The 27089-nt window shown below is 33.0% G+C and overlaps 1 protein-coding gene across 1 annotated transcript; it reads right to left on the bottom strand.

The window, feature by feature from the left end:
* Window positions 1-66: 66 nt before the first annotated feature.
* LOC110994309 (DNA polymerase epsilon catalytic subunit 1) lies at window positions 67-26945 on the bottom strand. The gene is made up of 42 exons (XM_045630018.1): window positions 26756-26945; window positions 26561-26684; window positions 26147-26365; window positions 25679-25908; window positions 25105-25425; window positions 24685-24785; window positions 24312-24453; window positions 23880-24012; window positions 23216-23329; window positions 22288-22462; window positions 21167-21434; window positions 20631-20740; window positions 20185-20303; window positions 19589-19728; window positions 18503-18685; window positions 18068-18186; window positions 17382-17500; window positions 16379-16580; window positions 15592-15913; window positions 14527-14758; window positions 13697-13861; window positions 12972-13133; window positions 12204-12291; window positions 11434-11549; window positions 10429-10658; window positions 9658-9783; window positions 9079-9169; window positions 8593-8774; window positions 7965-8161; window positions 7475-7625; window positions 6899-7054; window positions 6368-6500; window positions 6027-6099; window positions 5140-5284; window positions 4360-4544; window positions 3656-3780; window positions 3203-3280; window positions 2468-2625; window positions 1884-2046; window positions 1153-1331; window positions 518-650; window positions 67-265 (listed from the first exon to the last, which is right to left on the bottom strand). The coding sequence occupies exons 1-42, from the start codon at window positions 26836-26838 to the stop codon at window positions 98-100; spliced, it is 6660 nt and encodes a 2219-aa protein (XP_045485974.1). The 5' UTR covers window positions 26839-26945; the 3' UTR covers window positions 67-97.
* Window positions 26946-27089: the final 144 nt, after the last annotated feature.

The raw sequence follows: 27089 nt of genomic DNA, 5'->3' as shown, positions 1-27089 counted from the left end.
CTATCCTAACACACACATCACCATTGTTTACTCAAAAGTTATATATTTATTAATAATTAAACCAACACATGTAAAAAGTAACTTTATTATTGTAATATCACATGTTGCTTAAATTAAATTGAATGATTTCTAACAATAAAGGCATTTGATAGTACTGCGCTATGGTCTCAAAGGTGACAAGTTGTGACCTTATTTCACTTGCTGGTATCATTAAGGTGAACTCTCCAGCACAGTCACATACTACTGATAGGTTTTCCCGTTTGACCTGTTACAAAAAATACAATTATTAATTAACATTAAATACATCTATTTCAGTGATAATTTACAATAAAGGTATGATTTGATGATAATAAATGGCTTTATTTATTCTAAAACATTCAATTTTAAAATTTAATCAATTTTAAATATTAGCAACTTAAATATTATCTTGTTATGGCATTTTTAAGGGTAATGCAAGAGATGGAAGTTTAGTCGTTTGTCTAAAATTTTAATCTTAATATATTATATTAAAATTTACCTGATGACATCTAGCACAGATTAAATCCTGCAATGTGTAAGACATAGCTCGTCTGTTCAATATCTCAATTAACCGCCATTCTAATTCTTGATTCTCGTATGGTGTTTCACAAGTAGGACAAAGGCATACAGGTCTAGAACAAATGGAAAGGATATATAACAAATAATACTCACAACATATGAGACTATGGGTCTGTTTCACAATTTATGGATAAAGTACCAAATTACAACAATTAATATTTTCAAAACATTTTTAGTCATTTTAAAAGTCTAGTAAGTAGTAAGTATTGCATACATTGATTTTATACATAGTTTAGGTAATTGTGTTGTTAATATTTTTTAGTTATTAGATATATTTTTAGTTTGTAATTGTATATTAATATAATTAAAATATTGTTATTATTACGTAATATATGATTGTGTTAATAAACTAAATATTATAAAATAAAAAAATACATTAATATCTTAAGGTATATAAACCACATTTTAGTCAAACCGTAAAGGATATTAAAATTTCTGGAGGAAGCAAAGAAGTCTTTTTAATGTCAAATCTGCGATATACATATAAATCAAGTACATAATTCAAAAAATCAAAAATAAGTTCTTGTTATAAAAATAAGATTTTTTGATACTTACACTTCGCCTAGCGTAGATCTATGTGTATCCAGACACAGATCCAGGTCCCTACAATGATTGCACACCTTGCAGATAACCTCGCAGAGGACGCAAGACGAAGATGCTTCCCGCCACTCGGCCAACGAGCTGAATTCGCCAACATTGATCAAACGGAGCAGGTTACGCCGGAGAAGGGTTACCTATTAAAAATAAATATTTCCTACTAAGCTTGGGGCATGCGGTATTACTGAATATTTTTCAATTAGTGATTAATTGAATCTACCCACACGATAATTATTATTTTGCCGGTGATTCAGGATCTTCTGCATGCCATTAGCGTTAACATTAAGCGTTAGAATTTATATAATTAACATAATATTGGAGGTTATTATATCTTTTAGGAGTTTTTGAAAATAACTGCATATATATCAATTTGTTTTAATATCATTTTCACGTTAATGTATATAATATATTAAAAATATAATCGATTCGTAATATTGAAATGTTAACTATGAAATGTTGGCAGGCTAATTACGTAATAAAGACAGTATAACTATCCAAATTGGTATTACATGTCACTTTTTTACTATATAATTATTCTATTATTACTAACTGAAATTAACATTAATTATATTAGAGTGTTAGCTTTTTTACAACTTGTATTTAATTTTGCTTGAATTTTCTTCATCTTCATGATACCATGGTCAGTATTATAATTTTAATTTTCGTTTTTTTTTTAACCAATCAATTACCTGATCATCCAGTGCCTGGTCCAAGGAGAGCACCTTACATAGAGCATTAACAAACAGCAAGGCGGGCGAAGCGCCTTCGAGTGCCTCTGCTCTCAACCCGGGCGAGTTCTCCAGCTCAGAGATTCGAAGGATGGGCATACGGGACTTTATCTTCTCCGTTATTCTGTAAAATATGTATTTATAGTCTAAATTTGCCTGGAAAAGATCGCTTAGATAAGGCCGCTAGTTGCTAAATATTTTTATATTATTTTTTCGAAAATTGTTAGAAAAAAAGTGAAAGAGCAAAAAATTTGAAATGGAATGGTATTCGTTTTTTCTAATACATCACAAACATTAACACAATATACAGGTGCAAAATAAAATGTATATTAAAACCTGCGAGTTTTATGTTCTTATGTGAGACAGCTAACATATTTGTTTAAGCTAACTAATAAAAAATAAATAATTTTTTTTCTTCATTTTTTAAAGATGTACCCAAAATTGGAAATTCACAAAAAAAGGAAAAAAATATTAAGATATATAAAATAATAAAATAAGATGGATCCTGCGTCATATTGGGACGAAACTTAAATTTTCATACTTACTGGAAAAGCTTTTGCGACATCTCAGTAGCGAGTAGCATGGCCAGATTATCCGGTTCTTCATAAGCTGCACTAAGAAAGCCAGCGATCGCTGTACAAAAGTGTTCACGAACGCCATTCGGCAGGAATTTTGCCAGGTTCCATTGCATTGTTATGGATTTCTATAACATTAAAAATTTGTTAATGTATTAAGTAGAATACTTAGAAGATTTTTAGAATGTTTTAATCAAATAAAACTAGTTCTAAGCTGATGATGATAATATATATACACATACCTCCGACAACAATATTGTCGGAAATTATCCAAGCAAAAAATACATTTTTGAAAAAAAAATATGATAACGAAAAATAAAGCCCTTGCGTTTATAGTAACATAGTTATAAAGGAGCTATTTATTATATCCCGCGACCGCAATACAAAACTGTTAACGAATGTCACCAAGCAAATAGATTTTTATTGGGATTTTAAGGAAGCTTTTAGAATCTTGTCTCGCTTAATCATTCGCAAGGTCATGTAAGAGTGATAAGGACAACATGACAGTTCGGTCGAAAGAAGAAATTAAAAAAGAATAAACAAAAAAATTACAAATTAAAACGGGTTAGGCGCTTCATAGAAATTTTTGAAATGGTTTCAAAATTGAACATGTGCATTTAATAAAATGTCTAAGAGTAATATAATGTATTTTAACTTTACATATCTGTACACTGTATATGTATGGGTGTGTTTTTATTTACTTACCTCATGATCCGGTTCCTCATCATCAGGCTTCGGAACTTGAGATGAACCCACTTCCACTAATCCCTCTGGTAATTTACCCTGTTATAAAACATGTCGAGTCATGTTAAATAGGACAATCAATTTTGATCTTATGAAACAATTTTTTTTAGTAGAATAGAACCCTCGGCCTTCTTTCTTCTGAGATCTGTATATATTTCATTATAATTTGTCAATCCAAAAGACAAGTAGGTGATCAGTCTCCTGTGCCTGACATACACCATCAACATTTTGGGTCTAAGTTTACGATGTTTTCCTTCACCATGTAAGTCCATTGGTGCACAGCCGGGGATCGAACTTAATACCTCAGATCAGATATTCGCAACTCTACTTTACTATTGCAATTACTTCGCAAATATTAGAACTAAATAGATATAACCAACGAGTTTTCAAATGAATTAATTAAACGACAAATACCTGTATACCAGCAAAGTTGGCTTCATCCAGCCATAGGAGATAGGACCAGCACTGTTTGTACCGAATATCAATGCCGTGGAATAATTCCTTATTCCTGATGCTTTGTACCACGAATTCCACATAACCTGATTAAAAAATTATAATTAACTGTTAGCTCGAATTTTGATAATAATTATCACAGAGGGTACTTAAAAAAAACTACCCTCCATTATGTTAAACTTCCTGAACTTTGTTATTTTGATCCTATTGTATATTTTATATATGTAAAGTAATAATTAAATTTCTTTTGTATCTTTAATTATCTGTCATGTGTCAAAACTGACGTTTCGGTTAATTGTAAAATTGAGAGTTTGTTAGTAATTGGAAAAATAAGCATCTTTTGTTATAGAACTTTATAGATAGGGAATGAATATATTTAAATAATAAACTCTCAATATTATTCCAATATTTACTATACTTCTGTTCGCGAATATATTGTTTATTCGTTTTAATATCCGTCCGTTAGTTTAAGGTCCGACAGATAGTTAAACGTTTTCGACGCTGCTTTATTTAAATGAAAATGCTAGCGACTTCCTTGAATATCGATCTTTAATTAACAGTCTAGAGATTCAATTAACACTCTGATTTAACTACTTAACTGCGACACTAAGATTCACTATTAAAATTACACGTCCATCTTAACAAATTTATATAGTTTTACTTACCAATTCCGTCGATGACAGTACTTTTGCTGGTACAAAGTACGATTTTGTTGAAGTCCGCGTACACAATCTGCGAGCCGAGACGTTTGAACTCGGCTATTAACATGAGAAATAGCTTCTTCATGAGGTTGTATAGAGTACGTCGTAATGCCGGGTCATATAATAGAGATGTTGGGGTTTTTAGCCATCTGAAATCGTAAATATATAATGAAAACCATAGATAACGATCCTAGATTAGATCCCCAAATAGATAATTGTTTATGGCACTCAAGCAAGTTTTTTTTTATATTACAGGTGGCAAACGGGCAGGATGCTCACCGGATGTTAGGTGATACAGCCGCCTAAGGACATTTAATGGCAAGGACCGCAAGTGCGTTGCCGGCCTTTCTTAAAGGACCCTATGTCGAATTGGTCCGGAAACACTTCAGTGGGCAGATGGTTCCACAAAGTGGTGGTGAGCGGCAAAAACTGCCTTAAAAACACTCAGTTATGGAAGAACTACATGTGCTTTGAGTAGCTTTTTACAAAGTGGATGAAGTTTTCTTGTAGGGTTGTTTCTTAGTTACTTACAACATATTTTTTGTGCAGCAATTTTAAATATATTTAATATTTATGTTAAGACATATCATACACAATAGCAATTAACATTTAATTATTTCGCTTATCGTTGTACGCAATCGATTAATATAAAGTAAAACCAAAATCCTCTATTATGAAAAGCACCTCAATGACACAGAAATTGCACACATTGTATATAATTCATAGACTACAATTAAGAAATACCTGTAGAAATGCGATATTTGGAAATCGGCGAACACGTTCTTGTACAGTGTGACGTCACGCAGCCAAGACGCGATCATTGTTCGTAATATCTTAAAGGCCGCGCTACACTGCGCTGTCTCATCGTAGTTAACAGTTGCATTGGAACCTGAAATTTAGTTCAAAATTTAAAAAAAAAAAATCTTTCTTACGCCAAGGACTCACGAAACGGTTAATGCGTTATAGTATAACTTTCAATGTATTAAATACCATTTTTCTGTTGTAAGTGTTGTTTTTTCTACAAACGTAGAATAAAATTTTTGAAAAGAATAGAAATAAAGTTGCCTGGAAGAGATCGCTTGTTAGCGATAAGGCCGCCCGTTGCATCCCTTGTAATTTATATATATTGTGTTATTTGTGTTTCTTTCTAGCAACGAAGTGTGAATAAATAAATAAATAAAATAAATAAAAAAGGAAGAATTTTCTCTTGTTACGCGGGTACCTACATAAGTACACACAAGTTATTTTATTTTTAATAACTGTTTTGAGCAGTGTTAGGTGTCAGGCCTAGAGGCTTCAGTGTACGACTGTCATCCCTAAGGTTCCCTAAGGTTCTATCCCCGACTGTGCACCATGTGACTTATTTATTTGCGTATTTAACGAACAGAACGAACGAATGAAGGATAACATCGTAAACTTAGACTTAGACCCAAAAAGTCGACGGTGTATGTCAGGCACAGGAGACTGATCCCGTACTTGCCTATTAAGATTGACAAATGATCATGAAATGGATATAGAAATCTGAGGCACAGACCTAAAAAGGTTGTAGCGCCACCGATTTTCTATATTTTAATGTTTTAGAATTTAGGTTAAAAATATTAGTTTCGTAGCAAAAAAATAAAGATTATTACCTGTATTTGCCATTACATCCTGAATGTTAGCGTGCTGTGCTCCAAACGATGTGGCAACACTGGTACCTTCCACCTACGAGTATGAAACTATAATTAAAAATTCTAACACATTTAGTGAAAATAATATGTATGAAATAATTAGCCTTTTGCGTCCCAACTTTTGTTTAGGTCGTATTTCAAACGTTTGTTATTGTATTGGATTTTTTTTTCAAGATACAGTTCAAATTACATTTCTGGGACATAGAACGTTAACTTATCCCCGTTATTTTTTTTTATAGAACAGGGGGCTTATGTTAGCTAAACAAATTATATATAACTGTTTTAGATATCAGAAATATTACCTGTAATATATGATGCGCCTGTAACAATGCGCATACGCACAGCGCGTCTGTGTCTAGTTCTACACACACACTCCCGTACGCACCACTCGAACCAACCGCACAAGATTTACTGTCTTCTACTTCACTAACTAACCTGAAAATAAAGGAAAACTTTTGAAATGAATTTAATTTTTGTTAGAAAATTTACTTGGTCCATGATAGGTCGATGACTATTCGCTCTGGCAAGCCATTGTATATACATAGTTTCTATATGCAACATGTTCTAATAGTAATAGCAACGAATTGTAGGTTTCTTCTAATTAATAATAATTATTTGAAAAAAAAACAGGTCTTATATTTAAATGTAATAAGAGACAGCCATAAGAATAAAAAATGGCCTCTTTTTTTCTAAGTACGTGATCAAACTCCTGATAGATGTCGATTTTTCTTCGCCGTAAATAGAAAGAAAATGTTAACTAATAACTTAAAAACATAGCCGTGATACGAACACACGACCTCGGGGTTGGGAGCACCTTCAAGCCTGAAACTCACCTATTATCATCAATCTCCCTGCCTCCAAGATCCGGCCTTTCGAGGTTAGAGCACCAAAGAACGAAATTATGCTTTATGAGATGCCGTGCGTAGAACAGATCCGCACCGAATAACGTCGGATCAGCTGGCATGTTTCCGATCGGAACGTGGAAGTATCTATAGATTATAAAAAAAAAAATATTTCTCTACAAACGTAATACGATTTATATTTATTACGGTTTTAATTAAATAAATTTGGTCATAGAGGCCTTTTCTGTTATATTTCTTCTATATTATAGACTAAATCCTACATGTTACATATATAAAAGTTATATATATATATATATATATATATATATATGGAAGTTTATATATACCAAATATATACTCCATATATACCAAAAAATGCAACGATTTTTCTCCTTTAGAGGCCCTTTTATTATTAACCACTTAAAAACAATATTTTCACGAACGATTCAATTTTTTTTTTTCATTTTGGAGTGGGAATGAAAAGTCTTATTGCGCAACAGTACTTTAATTATAAAAACTTATAATTATATTAAACTATAAGGAAATTACATAATTGAATTAAAATACCTGCATTGTTCGATTGTAAGATTTATAACAGAGTCCAAGTTGAGGTAATGTCTGACGATTGCGCGTGCGCCGATTCGCTGCCACTCCAACGTGTTGTATAGAGATTCAACGTCCCGTATGTGAAGCGGCACCAGGGGGAAATCCGATAGACCTGTTTAAAATGTTTATTAACTAAAGAAACAAAAAAAACGTTTACGACGACACCGTTTAGAACAAAATACCGGTAATTTCTAATAAACTCAGCAGAATGGTGTGTTAAGTGCTCTTATTTAAATGTACATGGGATAAGTACAATCAACTTACCTGGGATACGTTAAGTCAATTTACATGGGATAAGTAAATTCAACTTCCCTGGAATAAGTAAAGTCAACTTACCTAGGATAAGTAAAGTCAACTTACCTGGGATAAGTAAAGTTAATTTTCCTGGAATAAGTAAAGTCAACTTACCTGGTATAAATAAAGTCAACTTACCTATAATAAGTTAACTTACCTGGCATAAGTGAAGTCAACGCTGCAGGCGATAGTGCCGTTTGTAGCGCGAGTACTGTAGGACCAAACTTCTCGTCTCGATATCTCTGCAGAGCCCTCTGTATACCGCGATAAATAGCTCGTGCTTCCGTCTCCACTGTTACTTCCCAATTTAACTCCGAACTGGGTATCGTGCTCTCTACTGTGCCTAGGTTTATTCTGTGGATTATAATTTATATATATGTACACCAATACTATAAAAATAATTAGAACCCTAAGTTATCCCTGATGACCATAGACAATATAATATTTTTTAAATATGTAGTTAGGGTTCGGTATGAAATAAATTCTGTATGAGACTAATAAAAATTTTATTTACCGAGAAAAGCTTTAGGCTATAGACAATCGCAGACGGTGAAACAGCAGAGCATAGCTTATAGATAATATAAAAATATTTTTAATTACTCTGTAAGTGATAGTCGTTTAAACTTACCAAGCATAAATAAAGTAAACTTACCTGGGATAAGTGTTTATATCACTTAAATCTTTAAAATATTCTGATGTTATTTCTATTATCGGTAGCTATAACGCCCTAAATAGGGCATATTTGACCTTTTGTCTATTTTTACCATTAACCTCAAATAACTTACTTCGCAGTCCTTTCGGCGAGATACAGGGTGTTCATATTGGGCACTTGATTGGTTTTAACAGTATCCAATACAAAGATATACGCCCGCTTGCTGGGACCAAGTATAAGGGACCACATACTTCGACTTGAGTTCGGTGCCGAGTGCTGATAGAGGAATATGTGCTTTATTGGTGATATTTCGTCCTAAAACAAATAAATCTGATGAGTCACTGAAAACCATATTTTTTTTTAAAGAACGGGCAGGAGGCTCACCTGATGTAAAGTGATACCACCGCCCACGGACACTCAATGCCAGAGGGCTCGCGAGTGCGTTGCCGGCCTTTTAAGAATTGGTACGCTCTTTTCTTGAAGGACCATGGTTTAAGAGTGCGGCCAAACAATGCGGTGAGTTATTTATTCCTATGTGATGTATGACGGTGTGAATGTGACGGTATGTACGTGAGGGCGTGTACGTTACATTAATAAACGTATACATAACAACACTTACCTGTTTTTGTAAATACGCTTGATGTGCTACACTTTTAAACTGCAGTTGACTTAACGTAAATGTATCCATGTTCGAACCAACCTGAAGTAACCTGCAACAATTCAGTATCAGTTTAGATTATTTTTTGTTCCTGTTTTGTCTCTTCTTAATGCCTTTTTGCCTATCTTATGTAACTTAATACATTTTTTTTCTTTATTCACAGGGGTTGCCTGGCAGAGATCGCTCGAAAGCGGAGTGTAATTAAATAAACATAAAAAATGTCGATAGTCGAATTATTTCTGTGCGCATGCGCATTTGACACTCGCTCATACGGTGAAAGAAATGGCATGCCTTTTGCCACTGTTTTTTTAAATTGTCGGTAATCACCGCTGATGCACCACTATGTGGAACTGGATGCCCACTGAGTATTTCCGAAGCATTATTATTTCCAAACCAATTTTGAAAGGCCGGCAACGCACTCGCCAAGCCTCTGACATTGAGTGTCCATGGCCGTTGGTATCACTTAGTTTAGGGTCCGCCTGTCTGCCTCCTTTTCTATTAAAAAAAAAGAGTCACAATACTTTGTTAGTGTTGTAATACCTTCTTGCTTCTTGTTGGTCCACACTGCAAATACATCCAAGTTGTACGAGAACTCTAAACTCCAGACTCATTTGGGTCTCATATATTCCTTCTATCTCCGGCGCAGACAATTCGCTCATGAGTTCTCTGAAAGCGTAAACATAAAATTGTGTGATTCATGGACATATTGACACGTCATCATTTGATTTGAACGTAGAAAGCTCCGGTCTTCTTTATCAGTTTAAGGTTTAAGGTTTGATCCCGACCAAAATAAAATCTACCAAGAAACCAAAATTATAACGATTAAGCATCTATATGTTTATAGCACCTGTATCTAAATTTAAAAAAAAAAAACTAACTCTCTCTATAGTAGTATATCATTAAAAAAAATCAAATACACAACTAAACGCAATACTCGTACCGGTATAAACCAGTTTGCTTATCTTGCCGAAGCCACGTACAAATTATTTGAAGGAGTCTATTACCGCGTTTAACATATTCAAAAAGGCATTAAAGATGCATGTTAAACTAAAATTGGGACGGCTAATGGCGAGCTAAATGCTCGTATATACATATTAAGTTTCTCATGTAAATAAAAATACTAAAGTTCTTTAAACATTAATCGAATCGAAATTATTAAAAAGTTAAATTAATAAACCAAAACCATTGTTTAATAATAATAGATGCGACAAGATAAAATTGCGAATTGAACACGAACCTAAAGAAAGTCATACTAAATTAAAATTTGATTAAATCAGTAAATGCAGTATAAAATCCGGTTTTTTAACTTACTGCCTCTTCTCCCTATACAAATGCTCAGGCACTGTATACTGATAAAGATGTACGGCGGGATGTGCTCGCGGTAGAACGCGACTGCATTTACGGTAGTACTGGCCGGTCTCTTCGATAGCAACTCGGCGATTTACGTAGAATATTCTCGGTACTGTCAGCTTAATTTGATGCAACTCGTTGTTCACTAAAGCCCAGAGACGGAATAGACCCGGCTCTGCTGTTTCTGCTATCTGTAATTTTAAAAAATTACATAAGGCAAGAAATGGGGTGTTCAAGTATTAAAACAGATTTACTTCAATTTATCTTCCCCCCCTCGTATTGTTCTTGTCAGCTTACGTAAGTAAAGTACATAAATGTTTTAATTTTTTGTAGGAATACACGAAAATGCATTTTGTTTTTAAGCATAGGCAATGTGTGGGTGATATATTCAAACAAGTTAATAATTACTGTTGACGTAATCACCAAATAATAAAAAATCAAATCCCCCCCACAATGCTTAGTAAAATTAATAACCCGGTATAGGCAAAAAAAAATTAAACACCATGTTAACATAATGCTCACATACTTTTACTACTTACTAGAGCACGTCAGAAATTATAAACATGCATTTTCTTAGTAAAAATACGTGTAAGCGATAAGGCCGCCCTTTGCCTTACATTTTTTGTAAACAGTTTTTATTTATTTTTGTTATGTGTATGTTTTCAATTAAGGATAAATATATTTTATTATTATTTATTAAGTATTATTATTAAGTATTTATTATACGAAGTTATTTACATTTTGAGTGCTTTCAGCAATTATGGTTCGTGACTATCACAACTTAATATACGTAATGATAATCATATTATATTAGACAATTTATTGAAACGTTATAGTATATTAGGGTATATTCGGTTTTTCTAGATTGTTCATCTGTAACTATAATAAATGACTACAAAATATATGTACAATATAATTATTAACTACGTCACAAAACTTTAGTCTTTATATAATTTACTTAAATACCTGAATAATCTGCCAAGGAGTATTGAGCAACGTGCGCTGTGCCCTTTTAATAAAACCTCCTAAGGTATTCGATGCACCAACTGTCTTAGGAAGTGTTGCCATATTATCCATTTTACCTGCAAATTAAATTATATACGTTTCATTATATTAAAATATAAAAAGACTAGCGGCCCGTCCCGGCTTGGCACGGATGGACATTTATTTTTTAAACTCTTTTTGTAAACATTGATATGATATTTATAATGGATTTTTTTAAATCATTAATAGTTTTCGCAGCGCATGCGATGAAAGTTATTTTATAGGCTTTTTTACACCTTGGATAACGATATTTGGGCTTATATTATACAGTGATAATGAAGCATTCAAATGGTGAAATAATTTTTTAAATCGGTCCAGTACTTTTTGAAATTTTCGTTACAATCATACTTACATACAAATCTTTCCTCTTTATAATATTAGCATAGATTATCATTTAAAGAATAAGTTGAAGTAATACAATAAAAGTCTGTTATCTTTTAACCTAACAGTAAAATTTCAAAGTGCCCGCCATGTTAAGTGGTAGCACCGAAAAATTAATAACCTCCGACTGCATCTTAAAAAGCCGGCAACGGACTTGCGAGCCTTTTGGCAATATCCATGAACGATGGTATTATGTAACATCAGATGAGCTTTCAACCCGTTTTCCCCATTATATAAAAAAATCGAACACTCAATAGAAAATCCTATAAATTATTTATATTTCTCTTAAGTACACATTAAAAATACGTCACCTTTTTTGTTTCGATTATGTCGACCCCTTTGCTCTATTTGCCATTTCCATTTTTTCTTTTGGAAGACAATCCACGCTATACGTTCTTCCTGTGTACAAATAGTTATTCATTACTTTCCTTTTTGGTACCTTTTTGTACCAATGAAAGTATGTTAAATATCAGCCAAATATTATCCCAGAAAAAAATTGAAATTAAAATGTATAACGAAATTGTGACCTCAAAATGTCGATCTTCCTTCTCTGAGTGGGTCTGTAAGAATGTCCTTCATTCTTACAGACCCACTCTTATCTTCTTCCTCTTTATCATAAATTTTGATTTGAGAACTGGCAGTATTATGTATATCCCTTATGCGATTAAAACGTGTTAGTTTATCTAAAGGCCGGCAACGCACTCGCGAGCCCTGTGGCATTGAGAGTGTCCATGGGCGGCGGTATCACTTAACATCAGGTGAGCCTCCTGCCCGTTTGCCTCCTGTTCTATAAAAAAAAATCTAAAATTCGAAAGTACTGTGGAGGAAGGATGGTGTACTGTCCCTCCACTTTAAACGGGGTTCCTGGACGAGTCTTATCACAGATTGACCAGCCCGAAGGCCAAAGTGCCTAAAGTCAACAATTTGTTATCCTTACTGATCGAAATAACTTTGTTACCTAGTTTCAGGGTATAACGCCATCATAGTGATCCATAGACATAGACTGTAGATGTCGCTGTTATTAAATAATTGAAATAAAATTCTTACTTAACTTTAGTTATTTGTTAAACTCTCGTTACCTTTGTATTTCCAAACGGTGGTGGTGATCCTAACGCCTCTCGCCAAGAGGCAGCTTCCTTTACTGGAGATTCTTCTCTCTTACGTTTCACCGTATGCACTATGGGACGTATTTCCTTATCTCTGGTTTCTTTGCCGATATCTTCCATATCTAGTATTGTATTCTGTAATATCGTTTGTTCTCTTTAAATATTTATGGTCCTAGTATGCTGCCTTGAAGAAAACCGCGGCGTGGCGGCTTTAATGGATATTGCTCACTCAGTATAAAATATGAGCAAATAGAAAAAAAATGCACTAGTTTCGTAACCATATTACATAAGACTTTATAAGCAAGTTGGCACTTGAAAACATTGTTTTTACGGATAAGAAACTTCTTTAGCCGCATGAGGGTAAAAATTTTACGGAACGTCACGAAGATGTGCAGCGTTTTTGTCGAAGAAAGGGGAGAGAGCGATTCGGACCGATTGAGAGAGAGCGAGAAAGGGAAATCTAGAAAAAATACTCACTGTTGGTTGATGTATTCGTTTAGTAGTTACATATTAGAACTTTAGTTATTCTGTTGCATAACGTTGTTTCAGCACGTATACAGTGTGTATATAAATAAACAAATACATGAACTGATCATATACTGGTACATGATCATCTGTTGGGGCCTTAGTAATATTCAATTTACAAAGAAGTTTCACTTCTGACATTTGTACTGCACTTTTTTAACTACAATAAATACCTCGGGATCGGCATGGCTCGTAGATGGCTCGTCACTTCCAGCCATTTCTTTAGGCTGCACACTGAACATGTCTGTGATTTTCCTGGTTTTAAATTTATCGCTTTTCGCTAACATCTTCTTGTGCAGCCAATCGGGGTATTGCACTCGCGGTACAGGGTTGTCTAACTGTCAATAAAAGTATGGATATTTTTTAGTTCTCCGCTTAAGACTAAAGGGAATAGTTTTATTATACGTATCGTCAATATTAGTACAACAAAATATTGTTAAATTTTTTTTTAGTTCTTTAAGTCAGCTAACGTCCAATTCCTAAATATAAGATACTATTCGTAATTGCTACGTATGTAAATTGAATATTTTAAAAACCCTTAAGATTTTTATAAAAATAGACATAGTGTAGCAACCACAACTCAGATTAGTCCTATTATTTAGTCATTTTATTAATTATTTCAATTTATTATTTAGTTCCGGTTCCTTTAGTGATAAGTCCATTTCAAAATTAATGTATATTGAATAGTAGTCACCTGTCATCATCTGTCTTTTTTTATCACATTGTATAAAAAGAGACAGACAGGAACGGTGCAAGATTGAAAAGTGCATTAATTCCGAATACTGATATTTTTGTCATCCAAACGCAATTTTTTTTTAGCCTTAAATTATTTCATGATCCACTAATATATGGTTAATCTATGTGTTAGTAAATATTTTTAAAGTCTCCAAGGCTTGCCATCTTTCTCCATCCCGAGCTATATGTATCCATTGGGGACCCGCGATTTTTTTTTAAATCGCCAAACACATAACATTTAATTTTACCTTAGTCTAAATATACTTACACCTTGCATAGCAGCCGGTATCGTAATAATCTTTTGTATGGCCCCACTCAATCTCTCGATATAATATGCCCAGTCCAGAACGTCTCTTATGTCTATATCTTCAGATATCGTATTGTCTTTAAGCCAGCGTCGTAAATGGTGTCGTTTGACGGCGGCAGGCGATTGGAATATCGCTAGAGGTATCGCACGTTCGGTTACGGGCGCACCGTCTGGTTTACGTGATATTATGAATCTGTGGTGAAATTTTATTTGAAATACATTTTCTATATATCTCTATTAATTTATTTTTAATATATCTGTTTGTATTTATCAATAAGGAAACATAAGACATCACAAATACAAATTATGCAAAAAAAATATACAGGTTATAATTATAGTCCGTGCTTTATAGCCTGTCAATAAATTGTAGTATTGTTTTTGTACGTAGAAAATGGCTTCAATGCCTCGAGTTCTTTAGCCGCATGAGGGTAAATTTTTTACGGAACGTCACGAAGATGTGCAGCGTTTTTGTGAAGGGGAGAGAGCGATTGGCACAGATTGAGAGAGAGCGAGAAAGGGAAATCGAGAAAAAACTAGTCACATAATCGCGCTAACTCAGGGCGACTATACACAAAAATGTTTCATGTCAAATAAAAGAAATATATATATATCAATAACTATCGCATAGAAATAGAAATCAGTGGCACTACAACCTTTTTAGGTCTGGGCCTCAGATTTCTGTATCTGTTTAATCATCATGTTTCATCATCTAATAGGCAAGTAGGTGATCAGCTACATGTGCCTGACAAACACTGTCGACTTTTTAGGTCGAAGCTATGTTGGTTTTCGGTTGTGGGAGCGAATGTTAAATGTGCACATACAACGTCTAATGGTGCACAGCCGGGGATCAAATCTACGACATCAGGGATGCGCGTCGTACGCTATAGCTACCTACTAGGCCAACAATAACGTAATTTTAATAGCGATTTTGCCAAAATAATTTCCAGTTTCAGTAGTCTGTAGTCGACAAATTTATATCATGCTTATATGAATAGGGTTCTTTATTATTCATCTTCATTTACTCACCTACAAGCCAAGCCAGCATCTTTAACCATCTGATCTCCAAGGAACTCAGCCAGTCTCTTCGCAGTTGAGATAGACGTTGATTTCTGCCCACCATAATCCTCCAATTTCTTTGACATAGATCGATTTTCCGAAATAAGTTCAAACAATTCCGAATCCGGCATATTACACCCTTTACTGTATAACACGTCAAGCCAGTAATCGGCCACTTTAGCGACTGCACTGTAACATGACTTTAAGTCGTTGCCTTTTAAGAATGCCTCAAACACTGAAGATTGGAATATTTTTATTAATTGCAGCTCACCTCGACGTTTTACTTCAAAACCTAAAAATTGTTTTTTAAATATAACTCTTTACCTGATATTAAGTGATACAGATACATGACAGAGAGCTCGCGAGTGCGTTGCCTGCCTTATAAAATTCGATACGCTCTGTTTTAAGTTTTTATTCATAAAACTATTGAATAACCAGTAGCTAACGACATACATTTTTGTCCTTAAATGATAAAGCAATTGAAACGTCAAATTAAATTGATTAATTCACATTAAAGTCCATCAAAATCTTATCCAAATACCACAACTGAAATTAACTCATTTAAGGTCTATTATTCTAATTTGTAGTTCAAGTCACTTCTTGTCTTGAAGGCTGTCAACGTCAAAATTGTCTATCAAATTGATTGACAATTTATAAGCTTATATCCTAAAAGTAAAAGAATCCTGATTTAAAACTTCAGCTTTTGTCTGTGTTGATTTTTCTCGTTCTATGAAAAAACTTTTTCCAACGAAATTACCTTTCAATTCCGCCAAAGAACCATCAAAATTGAAAACAGCATATCGCTTCTTAAGCCTTTTCCCCTCTTCTTTCGAAGCTGGCAACACCATGGCCAAATACGGTCCATCTACTTCGAAGAAAATTGAATTTTCCGCGCGCTTTTCATACTTTTTTTCAGCTGGATCGATTAATTCGTAATATTGGTCGTTAGTGAACTGATCCTAAAAAAATATATTTATTTATATTGAGTTTATAGCACTTATAAACAGTTTATAGAATTTTAATTAAAATAGAAATAAAAAAAACATGTGTGTAATTCACACGTGGTAGAAGTGAAACCTTCAAACACAAAATTTTTATAATTAATCATATATAAATTAGACTTTTTTCACTATCTAAATGTAATAAACTTTTCTTTAAAACCGTATATTTTAATGATAAATTGTAATTTATAGATTTAATATCAATCTTTAATTTGGCAAAATCTAAAATATCGAAAGTTTGACATTCGATAAAATTAAAAAGCGGCAGTAAAAAGAGTCTGTATAATGCCTCCTATCCCATTTTCTCCCACGTTACAATAAATCTTATGAATTGATGTTTCTGTCTCTCTTTACCGCTGCATCCGGTTTGAAATCACGACGATTCTAAAGAAGTTTATCTATCTCATTTTCTCCCACGTTAAATCATATGAATTAATGTTTCTGTCTCTTTTTACTGTCGCTTTTCCGTTGCATCCGGTTTGAAATCACAACGATTCTAAAGAAGTTTTACTTCAATAACATATAATGTAAATGTTAACAGCCATTAATTCTCCAGCTTCAATCCTCTGTAGCCTTTGGAATAATTATTGCTTTAGGGAACTTTCAAGTATTAAGAAATCAGATTTCCTTCAATTTATCGTGAAAATACTCGCGATTCCGAAAATAAAACTTGGTTTAAAGGATCTCATTACCAACGATGTGTCCCCTTGCCCCGTTGCTTTGAATTAAGGAACTAATTATAAAATATTGTTCTCTTACCTTAACCATAGCATTTAAAACTGCATTAGGGTATGAAACGTTGATTTTTTTCTTCTTTTGATGAGTGCTACGTACAGTTACATTTTCCGGAAATGATGAAGGTAGAATACACCAAATACCTAAAACGTGATCATGAACATTACATTAATGTAGCGATCATACACGTTATATAAAATAAAAAAAAACATGCATTATTTTTTAGAAAAAAAAGGACGAATTTTTTTTTTTTCGATTAATTTATTAGAATAAATCATGTACACGTGTTAGAAGTATACTTTTTCTTTTAATTTTTTTTATCTTTCACCTTATTCTACGATTATAGCAATAAATAAATATAGTGAATACTGTTGTCAATTCTCATATTATAATTTATTATACGTTTATTATTTCTGTATTTTTGCCAAGTTAACTCTAAGGGAGCAAAATGATCAAATAAACATTTTTTTTAAATAAACAGTTATATCCTAAGATATTATGTCAAAATAAGAAGACAAGAACACAGTATCAGAACTATTATAGCGCTGAACTAAATAAAGATTTGAAAAACTGAGAAATCCACCCTTAAATCCTATACGATTTCCACGAGCGTTTCATTCTTTACCAAAACAGAAACGGATATAACATTACTTATGTATGGATAATAACTTATGAGGTCTAATGCAATAACCATATTCGGATTTAATTACCGTCTGTATCCAGTTCCAAAGGTCGACCGATTTGTTCAATGATTTCCCTCGCTTTCATGATAATGTTAGCGCCCGTATAACAAACAATTCCCGCCATTTCCATACTATGCCAGCGGGCGCTTGAAAGTTATACAATATAAATTATATACATAAAAAATAACAGATTATTTATTAGAGTATAGATTGTATACACTATTTTCTCTAGTATTAAAAATTTATAATGTTCAATCCCAGAACGTACACGTACTGCCTATATATGGCTATGCCTATAAGTATTTAATATAAATGTAACAATTTCTTTGAATATAAACGATTCATTATAGTGTCATAAAATTTCAGCCTTGGGTAATATTATTTTACAAAAAAAAAATTAAACATTTGTCTCTTGACAATCAGTAAGTCGTTATTTGGAGCTTCAATTGTAGGAATACTTACCCTCGCCTCATAACATATCCATAGAACGAGTTCAATATACATTTGTGGGCCAATTGCAGCGAGTCGTACAAAACTTCGCGACTCTTAGCCGACTTTACCTCCGCCGCGTCTCCGCTCGCCACCGCCGCCGCGACTAGCGCTTTGGCCTGTTTGTTTAAAGCTTTGTATTCGTAACGCCGGTCTCTGAAAAAAAAATGTGCGTAGAGTCCCTGCGCGCGCAAGAAGTGAATCTTCGTATTTTTTTTCCTTTTGGCAAGAATCTTCGTATTGTCGAAATAAAAAATAGGAAACATTCACTCTCGCTGTCTCTTTCTATTCCCCCTTAAGAGGTGCGTTGAACCTTCAACGCAACCTTGGAGGTCGCATTTGAAGTTTCACTTTAAAATCAAATTCATGTATTTCCGAACCCAGAGTCATAAAACATAGACTTACGTATACGTATACCATAACACAATATTGTATGTTAAATAACTCTCTCCATTACCATTGAAGCAAAAACAAGACAGAACTACACGCAAAACTCGTCGAGCCAGTTTGCTTATCTTGCCGAAGCCGCGTACAAATTATGTGGAAAGTTCTATGAAATATGAAGGTGTGCAAATATTTAATAAATAACTGTGTGAAATTCGCAATATTAGCGTGTTTTATCAATTTAAAGGGCCTTAAAGACACACATCAGAATGATCCTGGAAAACTAACTTTAGGAAGGCGGTCTGTTGGCGATCTTGTTTGTATTGTTACGAAGACGGGTTGAAAACAATAGTACGTACGACAAGGACGGAGCAATGTGCGCGAAAGAGATAGATAGTACGTCGTTCTAAAAATGTGCAATCGCTACACAGTAGCCTAGAGTGTTCTCGAACACCATTCTATATTATAATAATATATAATAAATATATAAGCGAGCCGAAACGCGACCCATTAATTCAGTTTCGAATTCTACAGCAAGAATAAAAAAGATAAAAAGTAGTGGCTAGGAGGAGAAAAAATTATATGTTTCGGATTTTTAGTAAGTTGGTTAAAAATATATGTCGGCAAAAACGCAACATTTTGCGTAATTAAAAGTTATTAAAAATGAATATTTACCTAAAGGCTCTCACAGTATCAACATAGAATGAATTTTCCTTCTGACATATAGTTGTTTTGCGGACTTCCATGCGCGTGACCTTGCTTTTCTTGTACGCCACTTTACAGTAATCCGCTAGACGTCTTTTCTCATAGGCAGCCTAATTTTGGTATAATATAGTAATATATTTAAGTATCAGGTTTATTAGAGTAATATTTAAAGAGTAATATATTTAGGTAAAGAGATATTTAAATATTAGGTTACGAATATTTAAAGCACTCAACCAAATTGTTGATTGCGTCCATCACGTCTACTGAACATTTATTTTTTATAGAAAAAAACCTTTGGTGCTACGATCATGTCTTCAGATTTCTGATTAGATAGATAGATTAAATATATAGACACTTTGTCTATAAAAAAACTAAAGTAATGTTTTTTTTTCATGCTTTTTGTTTACCTTCACCGTATGAGCGAGTGTTAAAGGAAAAAACGTATGATTTTTCTGAAGTTTAAACCGAAATATTTAAAAAATTAAAAAAAACTTTTTTTTTATGAATTCTTAATCCGTTTTGACTACATGGTGTTCCTAAATGAAAGCACATAAGTTGTGTTATACCTGTTCCTCTTTTGGCAGCGAGTGAAACGCTCGTGGAGGTCCTCCAGGGTTCAAGGGTGGAAATTTCTCAGTTTCCAGCTGTTGTTGGATGCGCTGATACTCACTTCTCGTAGCCGGCACTGTAAACAAAACAAATATAATATCACTATATTTATTAGTTCAAGGCTATAGAAAGCTATTATACTTCTCGTAATATAATACTTCTCTTGTTCCGTTTATTCAAGTATTTTTATTAACTGTATATTTGCTTAAATTCGAGATAGAAACAAAACCAATAAATAGTACAATGTTTAATATATACTTTGAAAGAGTAGAAATCGCTGTTTTCCCGCAATATTTACAGGAATTTGGTATTGGGAATGCTTCTTTATACAATGAAAACAAGTATGTTTTTAGGTCATATATTTATCTAATGCGAAGTATGTAGCGGTTTGACAGCTACTTACAATACTCTCCCCTCCACATCCAATCCATATGTCTTTGGCAATCAGCTCCAGGCCTATTATAGTCACACACTGCACAGACACTTGGGCAGACCATGGCGGACGGCTGCAATCTAAAAAAAAATACCTACTTTATATGAAATTCGTAAAATATTTTTTAATGCATGCAAATTTTAATTTTTCAGTATTTTTTTATATATCAAAGCGTTTGAAAGCATCTTAACTCCAATTAAAATAATTAATTGCGAAATAAACACATGATATAAATATTCATATACTTACATACATACTTTATTAACTACAAATATGAGAAGTATTAATAAAAATATACCTACTATATCAATAGATATCAATAGATAGATACTTTGATGAAAAACACGATTTTTTTTAAAGAGCAAACGAAGCAGGTAAGGAAGGTAAGAATTGGTGCGTTCTTTTCTTGAAGGACTCTCGAGTCAAATTGTTTCGGAAATACTTAAGGTTTAGCATAGCGGTGGGGCGTGGCAAAACCTACTAAATAGCATACTTAAAAAACATACCTATTCGTCAAAATAATATTCGGATACATAGCACCAACATCCAAATGGTATATCAATGGATTTTCATCTCTTCTGGGATGATCACGCATATGCTGCAATTTAGCCTTAATTTCCCCACAGACCTCATCGAAGTTATCAACCAGTTCCAAAGGAATTCCTTCCTCAACTTCTATAGCATGTTTCATTGTTTTCTCAACATTCTCTATTAATTTATCCACCGCCGATGGTACTATACGAAATTTGCATTTTATATCGGCTCTGAATACTCCTGAAATTATTAGGAAAATTTTGTATTCATATTCAGATGATCCCAGAAGGAAGTAGCGTTCCTAGTTTCAATTAAATATCAGTACCACGTGATCCCAAGTTTGGGAGAAACGGTTATTTAAACTTTGAAATTGTGCCGAAAACTCAGTAATAGAAGTCGAGACTGCAAGCTATATAATCACAACTCTATCTGCAGTGAACGACGCTTTGAGGACATGTGAGGCCGATCCATTTTATGTCTTCATAAATACGAACTTGACCTCGCTACAAAGTTACGTGTCGACACAATTAGTTTTAAAAAGGAGGGTAGACCTAATTGTATAGTGGGTAGGAGGGCACTTGTGGAGCTTATAAGTTCAAACGAGTAAAAGTTATAAATTCTATACTTATCTTATTATATATAAATCTCGTGTCACAATGTTTGTCCTCAATGGCCTCCTAAACTACTTAACAGATTTTAAATGAAATTGGCACACTGTGAGCAGTCTGGTCCAACTTAAGAGATATGATAGCTTAGATCTTTAATTACAGTTACAATTTTATTTTATTGAAAATATTTGTTTATTATTTGATTCAATTCTAACAGATGGCGCTGTGCTAAAAGTACCAACGTTTTACATAAGCTATCTTCCTTTCACATAAGTTCTCCTATCGTTTCCCTTGAATAGTTTACTACTATGTAATATAACAAAAACCTTAGCCACAGTAAGGCTTGGCCGAGTCTGCTAGTTAATTTATATAATTATTTTAGCGTAATAAGTATATAAATTTAATTGGTAATATGGTTGTAATATTTTAAACAAAAATAATGGCTGACACAATATATAAATATACAATTCAAAATTTAGTCATACCGGACTCCAACGCTTCGACATGCCCGCCTACGTATGTTTCAGTTTCCAACACATGGCCATCTGCTGTCAGCTTATTTAATTCCTCAACTTGCTTATTCGGAAACACTATATTCGCATGGAAAGCCTGCACCATGAGTAATGCCTCGCAAAGCGTACCTGACCCTTTGCGTAGTACCTTTAAAGAGACGGATGAACAAAACTTCAAAATTAAAAAATAAATGAAACATATAAGAATAATGTGTATCGGAAATCTGTTCATTTCAAAGCAAGAGTATATTTTTATTCGTACCAAGCAAACATAGACTAGAGAGGGATACATATAGAGCATTATCAGCGTATGACAGTCGTCGTTGGATCGATCATCGGCTGTGCACCAATGGACTTTCTGTCTTTAATATTTGCTCGTTCGGTGAGGCAAAACATCGTGAGGCCTTAGACTCAAATAGTGAAAAGGCTGTGTCAGGCACTGAAGGCACCTACAACACACCTTTAAGAAAAAATAATCAGGAAACAGAGAAATCTGAAGCCAATGCCAAGGGTAGATCAAATAGTTATTTTTAAATACAGACTATATTTCACAAAAAAATTTAGTAGGAGGCTAACTTGATGTTAATTGTTACTACAGCCCATGGACACTTTTAAATGCCAGAAGACTCGCGAGTGTGTTACCGGCCTTTTAAGAATTGGTACGATCTTTAAGAAATTTGTCTACTAAGTCGAATTTGGAAACTTCGGTGGTCAGCTCGTTCCACATGGTGTGGTGTGCGGCAGAAACTGCTTTAAAAGAAGTTTCTTCAGCGAACACAATAAGTATTTGTATCAATATATAAGAGTTGTTATTCTGGATATTAAATATTCACTCGAATACAATTATTTAATCGTTAATTATTATTTATAAGGAACTAAATTGTGTGTACGTGTTTCTTACCTCATCTGGCTCCAAAGGGATAATTGTACATAACGCAAATATAAATGGATGAACATACTTCATGTAGAGGTAGTAGGTCGCTACTGCATCAGACACAGAGTAGTTTGATAGTACCTTAAAATATATTTATTATTTATTTATTAACACTTCGTTGCATTACATAAAAGGAAAATATTAAACATAATTTAATGAAAAGCAACTGGCGGCCTTATCGCTTTAGAGCGATTTCTTCGAGACAACCACTGTAAGTATATTACATAAGAAGTGCAAAAATACATATTACAAATAATATATAAATATATAATATATAAAAAATAGACAATGTGGCAGATGGGCACTGCCGCGGAAAAGCTATTGCATAGCATTTTTTATCAACTTATGCAATTATAATTATTTTTTATTTGATATTAATTCAATCTACTACGCCTGTATAGTCTGTCTCACTCTAACGCGTTTCTATTTATATACATTAACAATATAAAACTCAACGTTAAAAGCGACGAATTTTATTCAATAAATCCTTGTTCTGTGCTTTTAACTATGCACAGAAACTAAGCGAAGATTTCTGACCAACATTTTTTGGAACTATTTTCTGGAAAGAAATATGATGGCTACCAATACACATATATAGTTTTTCATAGATTTAAATGAATTAATAGTATACCTGTGGTTGTTCAGCCGCCATTCTGCACATATCTTCAGGGTCGAGCTCGACTGGATCATATCGCAGTTTGGCTTTAGCGACCGCCTTCAGACCCTGAGATCCCACTGGCAAATATGAGTCTCTTTTCACCCAGCTGAATGTTAAATATAAGAAACTAGTTAATACAACTGAGCCTAGCTGAGATTATCGCATATAATCTAGAATGAATTCGATTCGAAAATGTTTCGAATGTGATTTTCATAAAAAAAATAATTATAAATTATAGTAAATGATAATTAAATTTATTACTAATTATCAGATATATTAATTAGTATCACAATAGTAAGCCCCAAATCCGATGAAAACTGAAAATTAAAATAAATTTTACAATATAAAATTAAAAGTACATATGTATTATAGAATTTAACAAAATTCGCTATGTTTGAAACATACCATAAACAATCCATATGCATAGCAGGTCTGCAGGCATATGTGCCATCTCTGGCTGTAACTTTGCTGAAACCGATCTCTTGCTTCATATCCAGACCAAGGATTGCAGCTCGGGCCTCCACAAATGGCCAATCGAAAAAGTCACCTATTCAACAATAAAACATACATCTATATGACAATAGTTTTTTAAAAAGACAGTCTTGTCCTTTCAAAATAATCATATTTTGTTTATTAAGTACATAGTAATAAAACTTCAACAAATGAAATTTACAGTCAATATGCAGATTATTGTTTTATATTAATGCATATTAAAATAATTTTAAAAAAATGTTTTCAAATTGAAATAAAAAACAACAGGGAAGTAAAACGTTCTTACCATTGTATGTCACAAAAATATGAGGTTTAACATCCATGATGTGGTCAAAAAACTTTTGTATTAGCCCCAATTCATTTGCTTCATTAAAAATTATAAATTGCCTAAAAAATATTTTTTTAATATAACATTTATAGGTGTCGGCTCTTTAATACATACATTTCGGAGCAATGACCCTTATAGCTGCTGCCATTTTTAGTATAATTCAAAGTCAAAACAGTTATTATTTATTTGATTTGCCAATATCGATAAATTAAATAATAGATATGGCAGCCGGCCAGACCAGCGTCATTACCAACCACATGGAGGAGTGGTTTATGACAATCTAGGCAAATTACTGAGTCAAGTAGAAATAAAACAATATCATTTTTAAAAAATATCTACAGAATATATATGTAATATAAAAAGACATATTTTTCATACCCTTCAAATTCTGGTTTAGGTGTGTATTCAAAATCCTCTACATCAGTTGATATAATTTCCCTATTAGTAATTAAATACCCCTGTCCATCAATCATATATGAAATCATCATAATTTGATCAGACTGTGAATCAGGGAATTTCAGTGGCAGTTTGGTGGTTTCTATATCAAATGCTAAAACTATTGGATCTGGTCTTTCTAGGATGTCGTCTCTTTTTGTAAATATGGGAGTCTCTATTCCTCTGGGCTTGACAGTATACCATGTACCACAAAATATTTGCATGTCAATTGACACTCGGACATGGTATGGTACATCATGTTCTCTGTGAAATTTAATAAAATAAGAATGTAGTAAATTCAATAATATTCACACATAATTTTACACCTATCAGTTACATTACAAAAATTAAAACAGAGACAATTACAATTTAGTGGAATATGAAGCAATAATAAGAAATTAAAAAATTAAAAAACAGACATTACTAAGGTATTAGTTGTTAATAAAGTTTTCATAAGGAGAACTTTTTATTTAAATTGCAGATGATACATAACTTAAGAGATTGAAAGTAATTTTACCTGATATCAAGAATATTTTCCATATGATCTGTAGTTTTTTTAGCATGTTCAATAGCCGCAGCACTTGTGAGAGCATTTGTTAACATTTCAGCATATATTGCATCTTTTTTCTCACGTTCTTTGTTTTTATTTACTGCTGTTAAAATTTCTCGTCTCACTTTCATCATCTCATTTTGAGACATGAAGGAGAGCTTTATAAAACGCTGTTTTATACCAGACAGATGGTTGAGCTGTAAAATATTTTTTTATGTATTATTCAAGCATCAGTATTGTCTACACTATGATAATAAATATTAACTACCTATATATACTACAATGTAATAATTAACCATATACACTGTTGTTTATACAGTTACTTAATTCTCTACTATATGAGACGGAGAAGAGACACCCATAATAATAATCTTTATAAAAGTTTAAGTTAAAGGAACAGCACAAACTATAACAATAGTGGTAAATAATGCTAACCAAATCCAAGTCTTCCTTTTCTATAACATCAATTTTGTGTATTGTGCCAGCAAACTTTTTAGATAAATATTGAATGACTTCTTGCTCACATTCCTTTCGTGCCATAATTAGAAAGTAGGGTTGAAACATAAGTGATATTTTGAACCTTGAACCATCCATTTCTATAAAGTAATAATCCACAGCAGCCACCAATCTCTTGTCTTCATCAAGTATTTCAGCCTACAGTAAACAAGAGTAATAATGATATTACAACATTTTATTAGTATAGCTGCAAAGATAACTTTGGTAATTATTTAGATTACTTTCCAAGTAGCAGGACTATTTACAGGAATGTCTTTAATATAACTAAGAAATAATTTAACATCTATTATTACAGGACCCTGTAATTTATTTAAACAAAAAAACAACTCATACCGTGTGCATGTTAATTAGGTAACCGGTGCGCTCTTTAGTATCTCGTACTCTGTCGAAACCATACTTAGAATCAATTCTATCATTGTCTAATGCGTTTCGAATACGTGACTCAGATGATTCTTCCCTAGAAATATTATTTTTTTTAGTATTGGATATTCAATAATCTATTTTACAAAAAAAATGTTATTTTCTTACCTGGGACCTGAAGAAGATCCAACTTCTTTCTTTTGAGTCTCATTTTTGTCGCTTTTAAATCTACCTGTATTTTGTAAAACCATTATGATTTATCCAATTATTCTTTATCGTTTATAACGTTTATAAATTATTTTTCATCCTAAAGAAGTTAAAGAATGAAACTTCTAAAATAAATAAATATTAGGAATATGTCCAAAGAGTAAATCTGTCAAACGTTACAAAAATTACAGTAAATTTATTTGGCGCCAAATTTTACATATGTAAATTGTAAACCATTCTTGGGACATTTGACATTAACAGCAAATAATTTTGAATTCATCCAAGTTTTACCCCA

The sequence above is a fragment of the Pieris rapae genome, chromosome 11 (assembly GCF_905147795.1).
Source record: "Pieris rapae chromosome 11, ilPieRapa1.1, whole genome shotgun sequence".
NCBI classification, from domain to species: Eukaryota; Metazoa; Arthropoda; class Insecta; order Lepidoptera; family Pieridae; genus Pieris; species Pieris rapae.
Note: the sequence above shows the minus strand (reverse complement) of the source record. Positions and strands in the feature narration are given on the sequence as shown.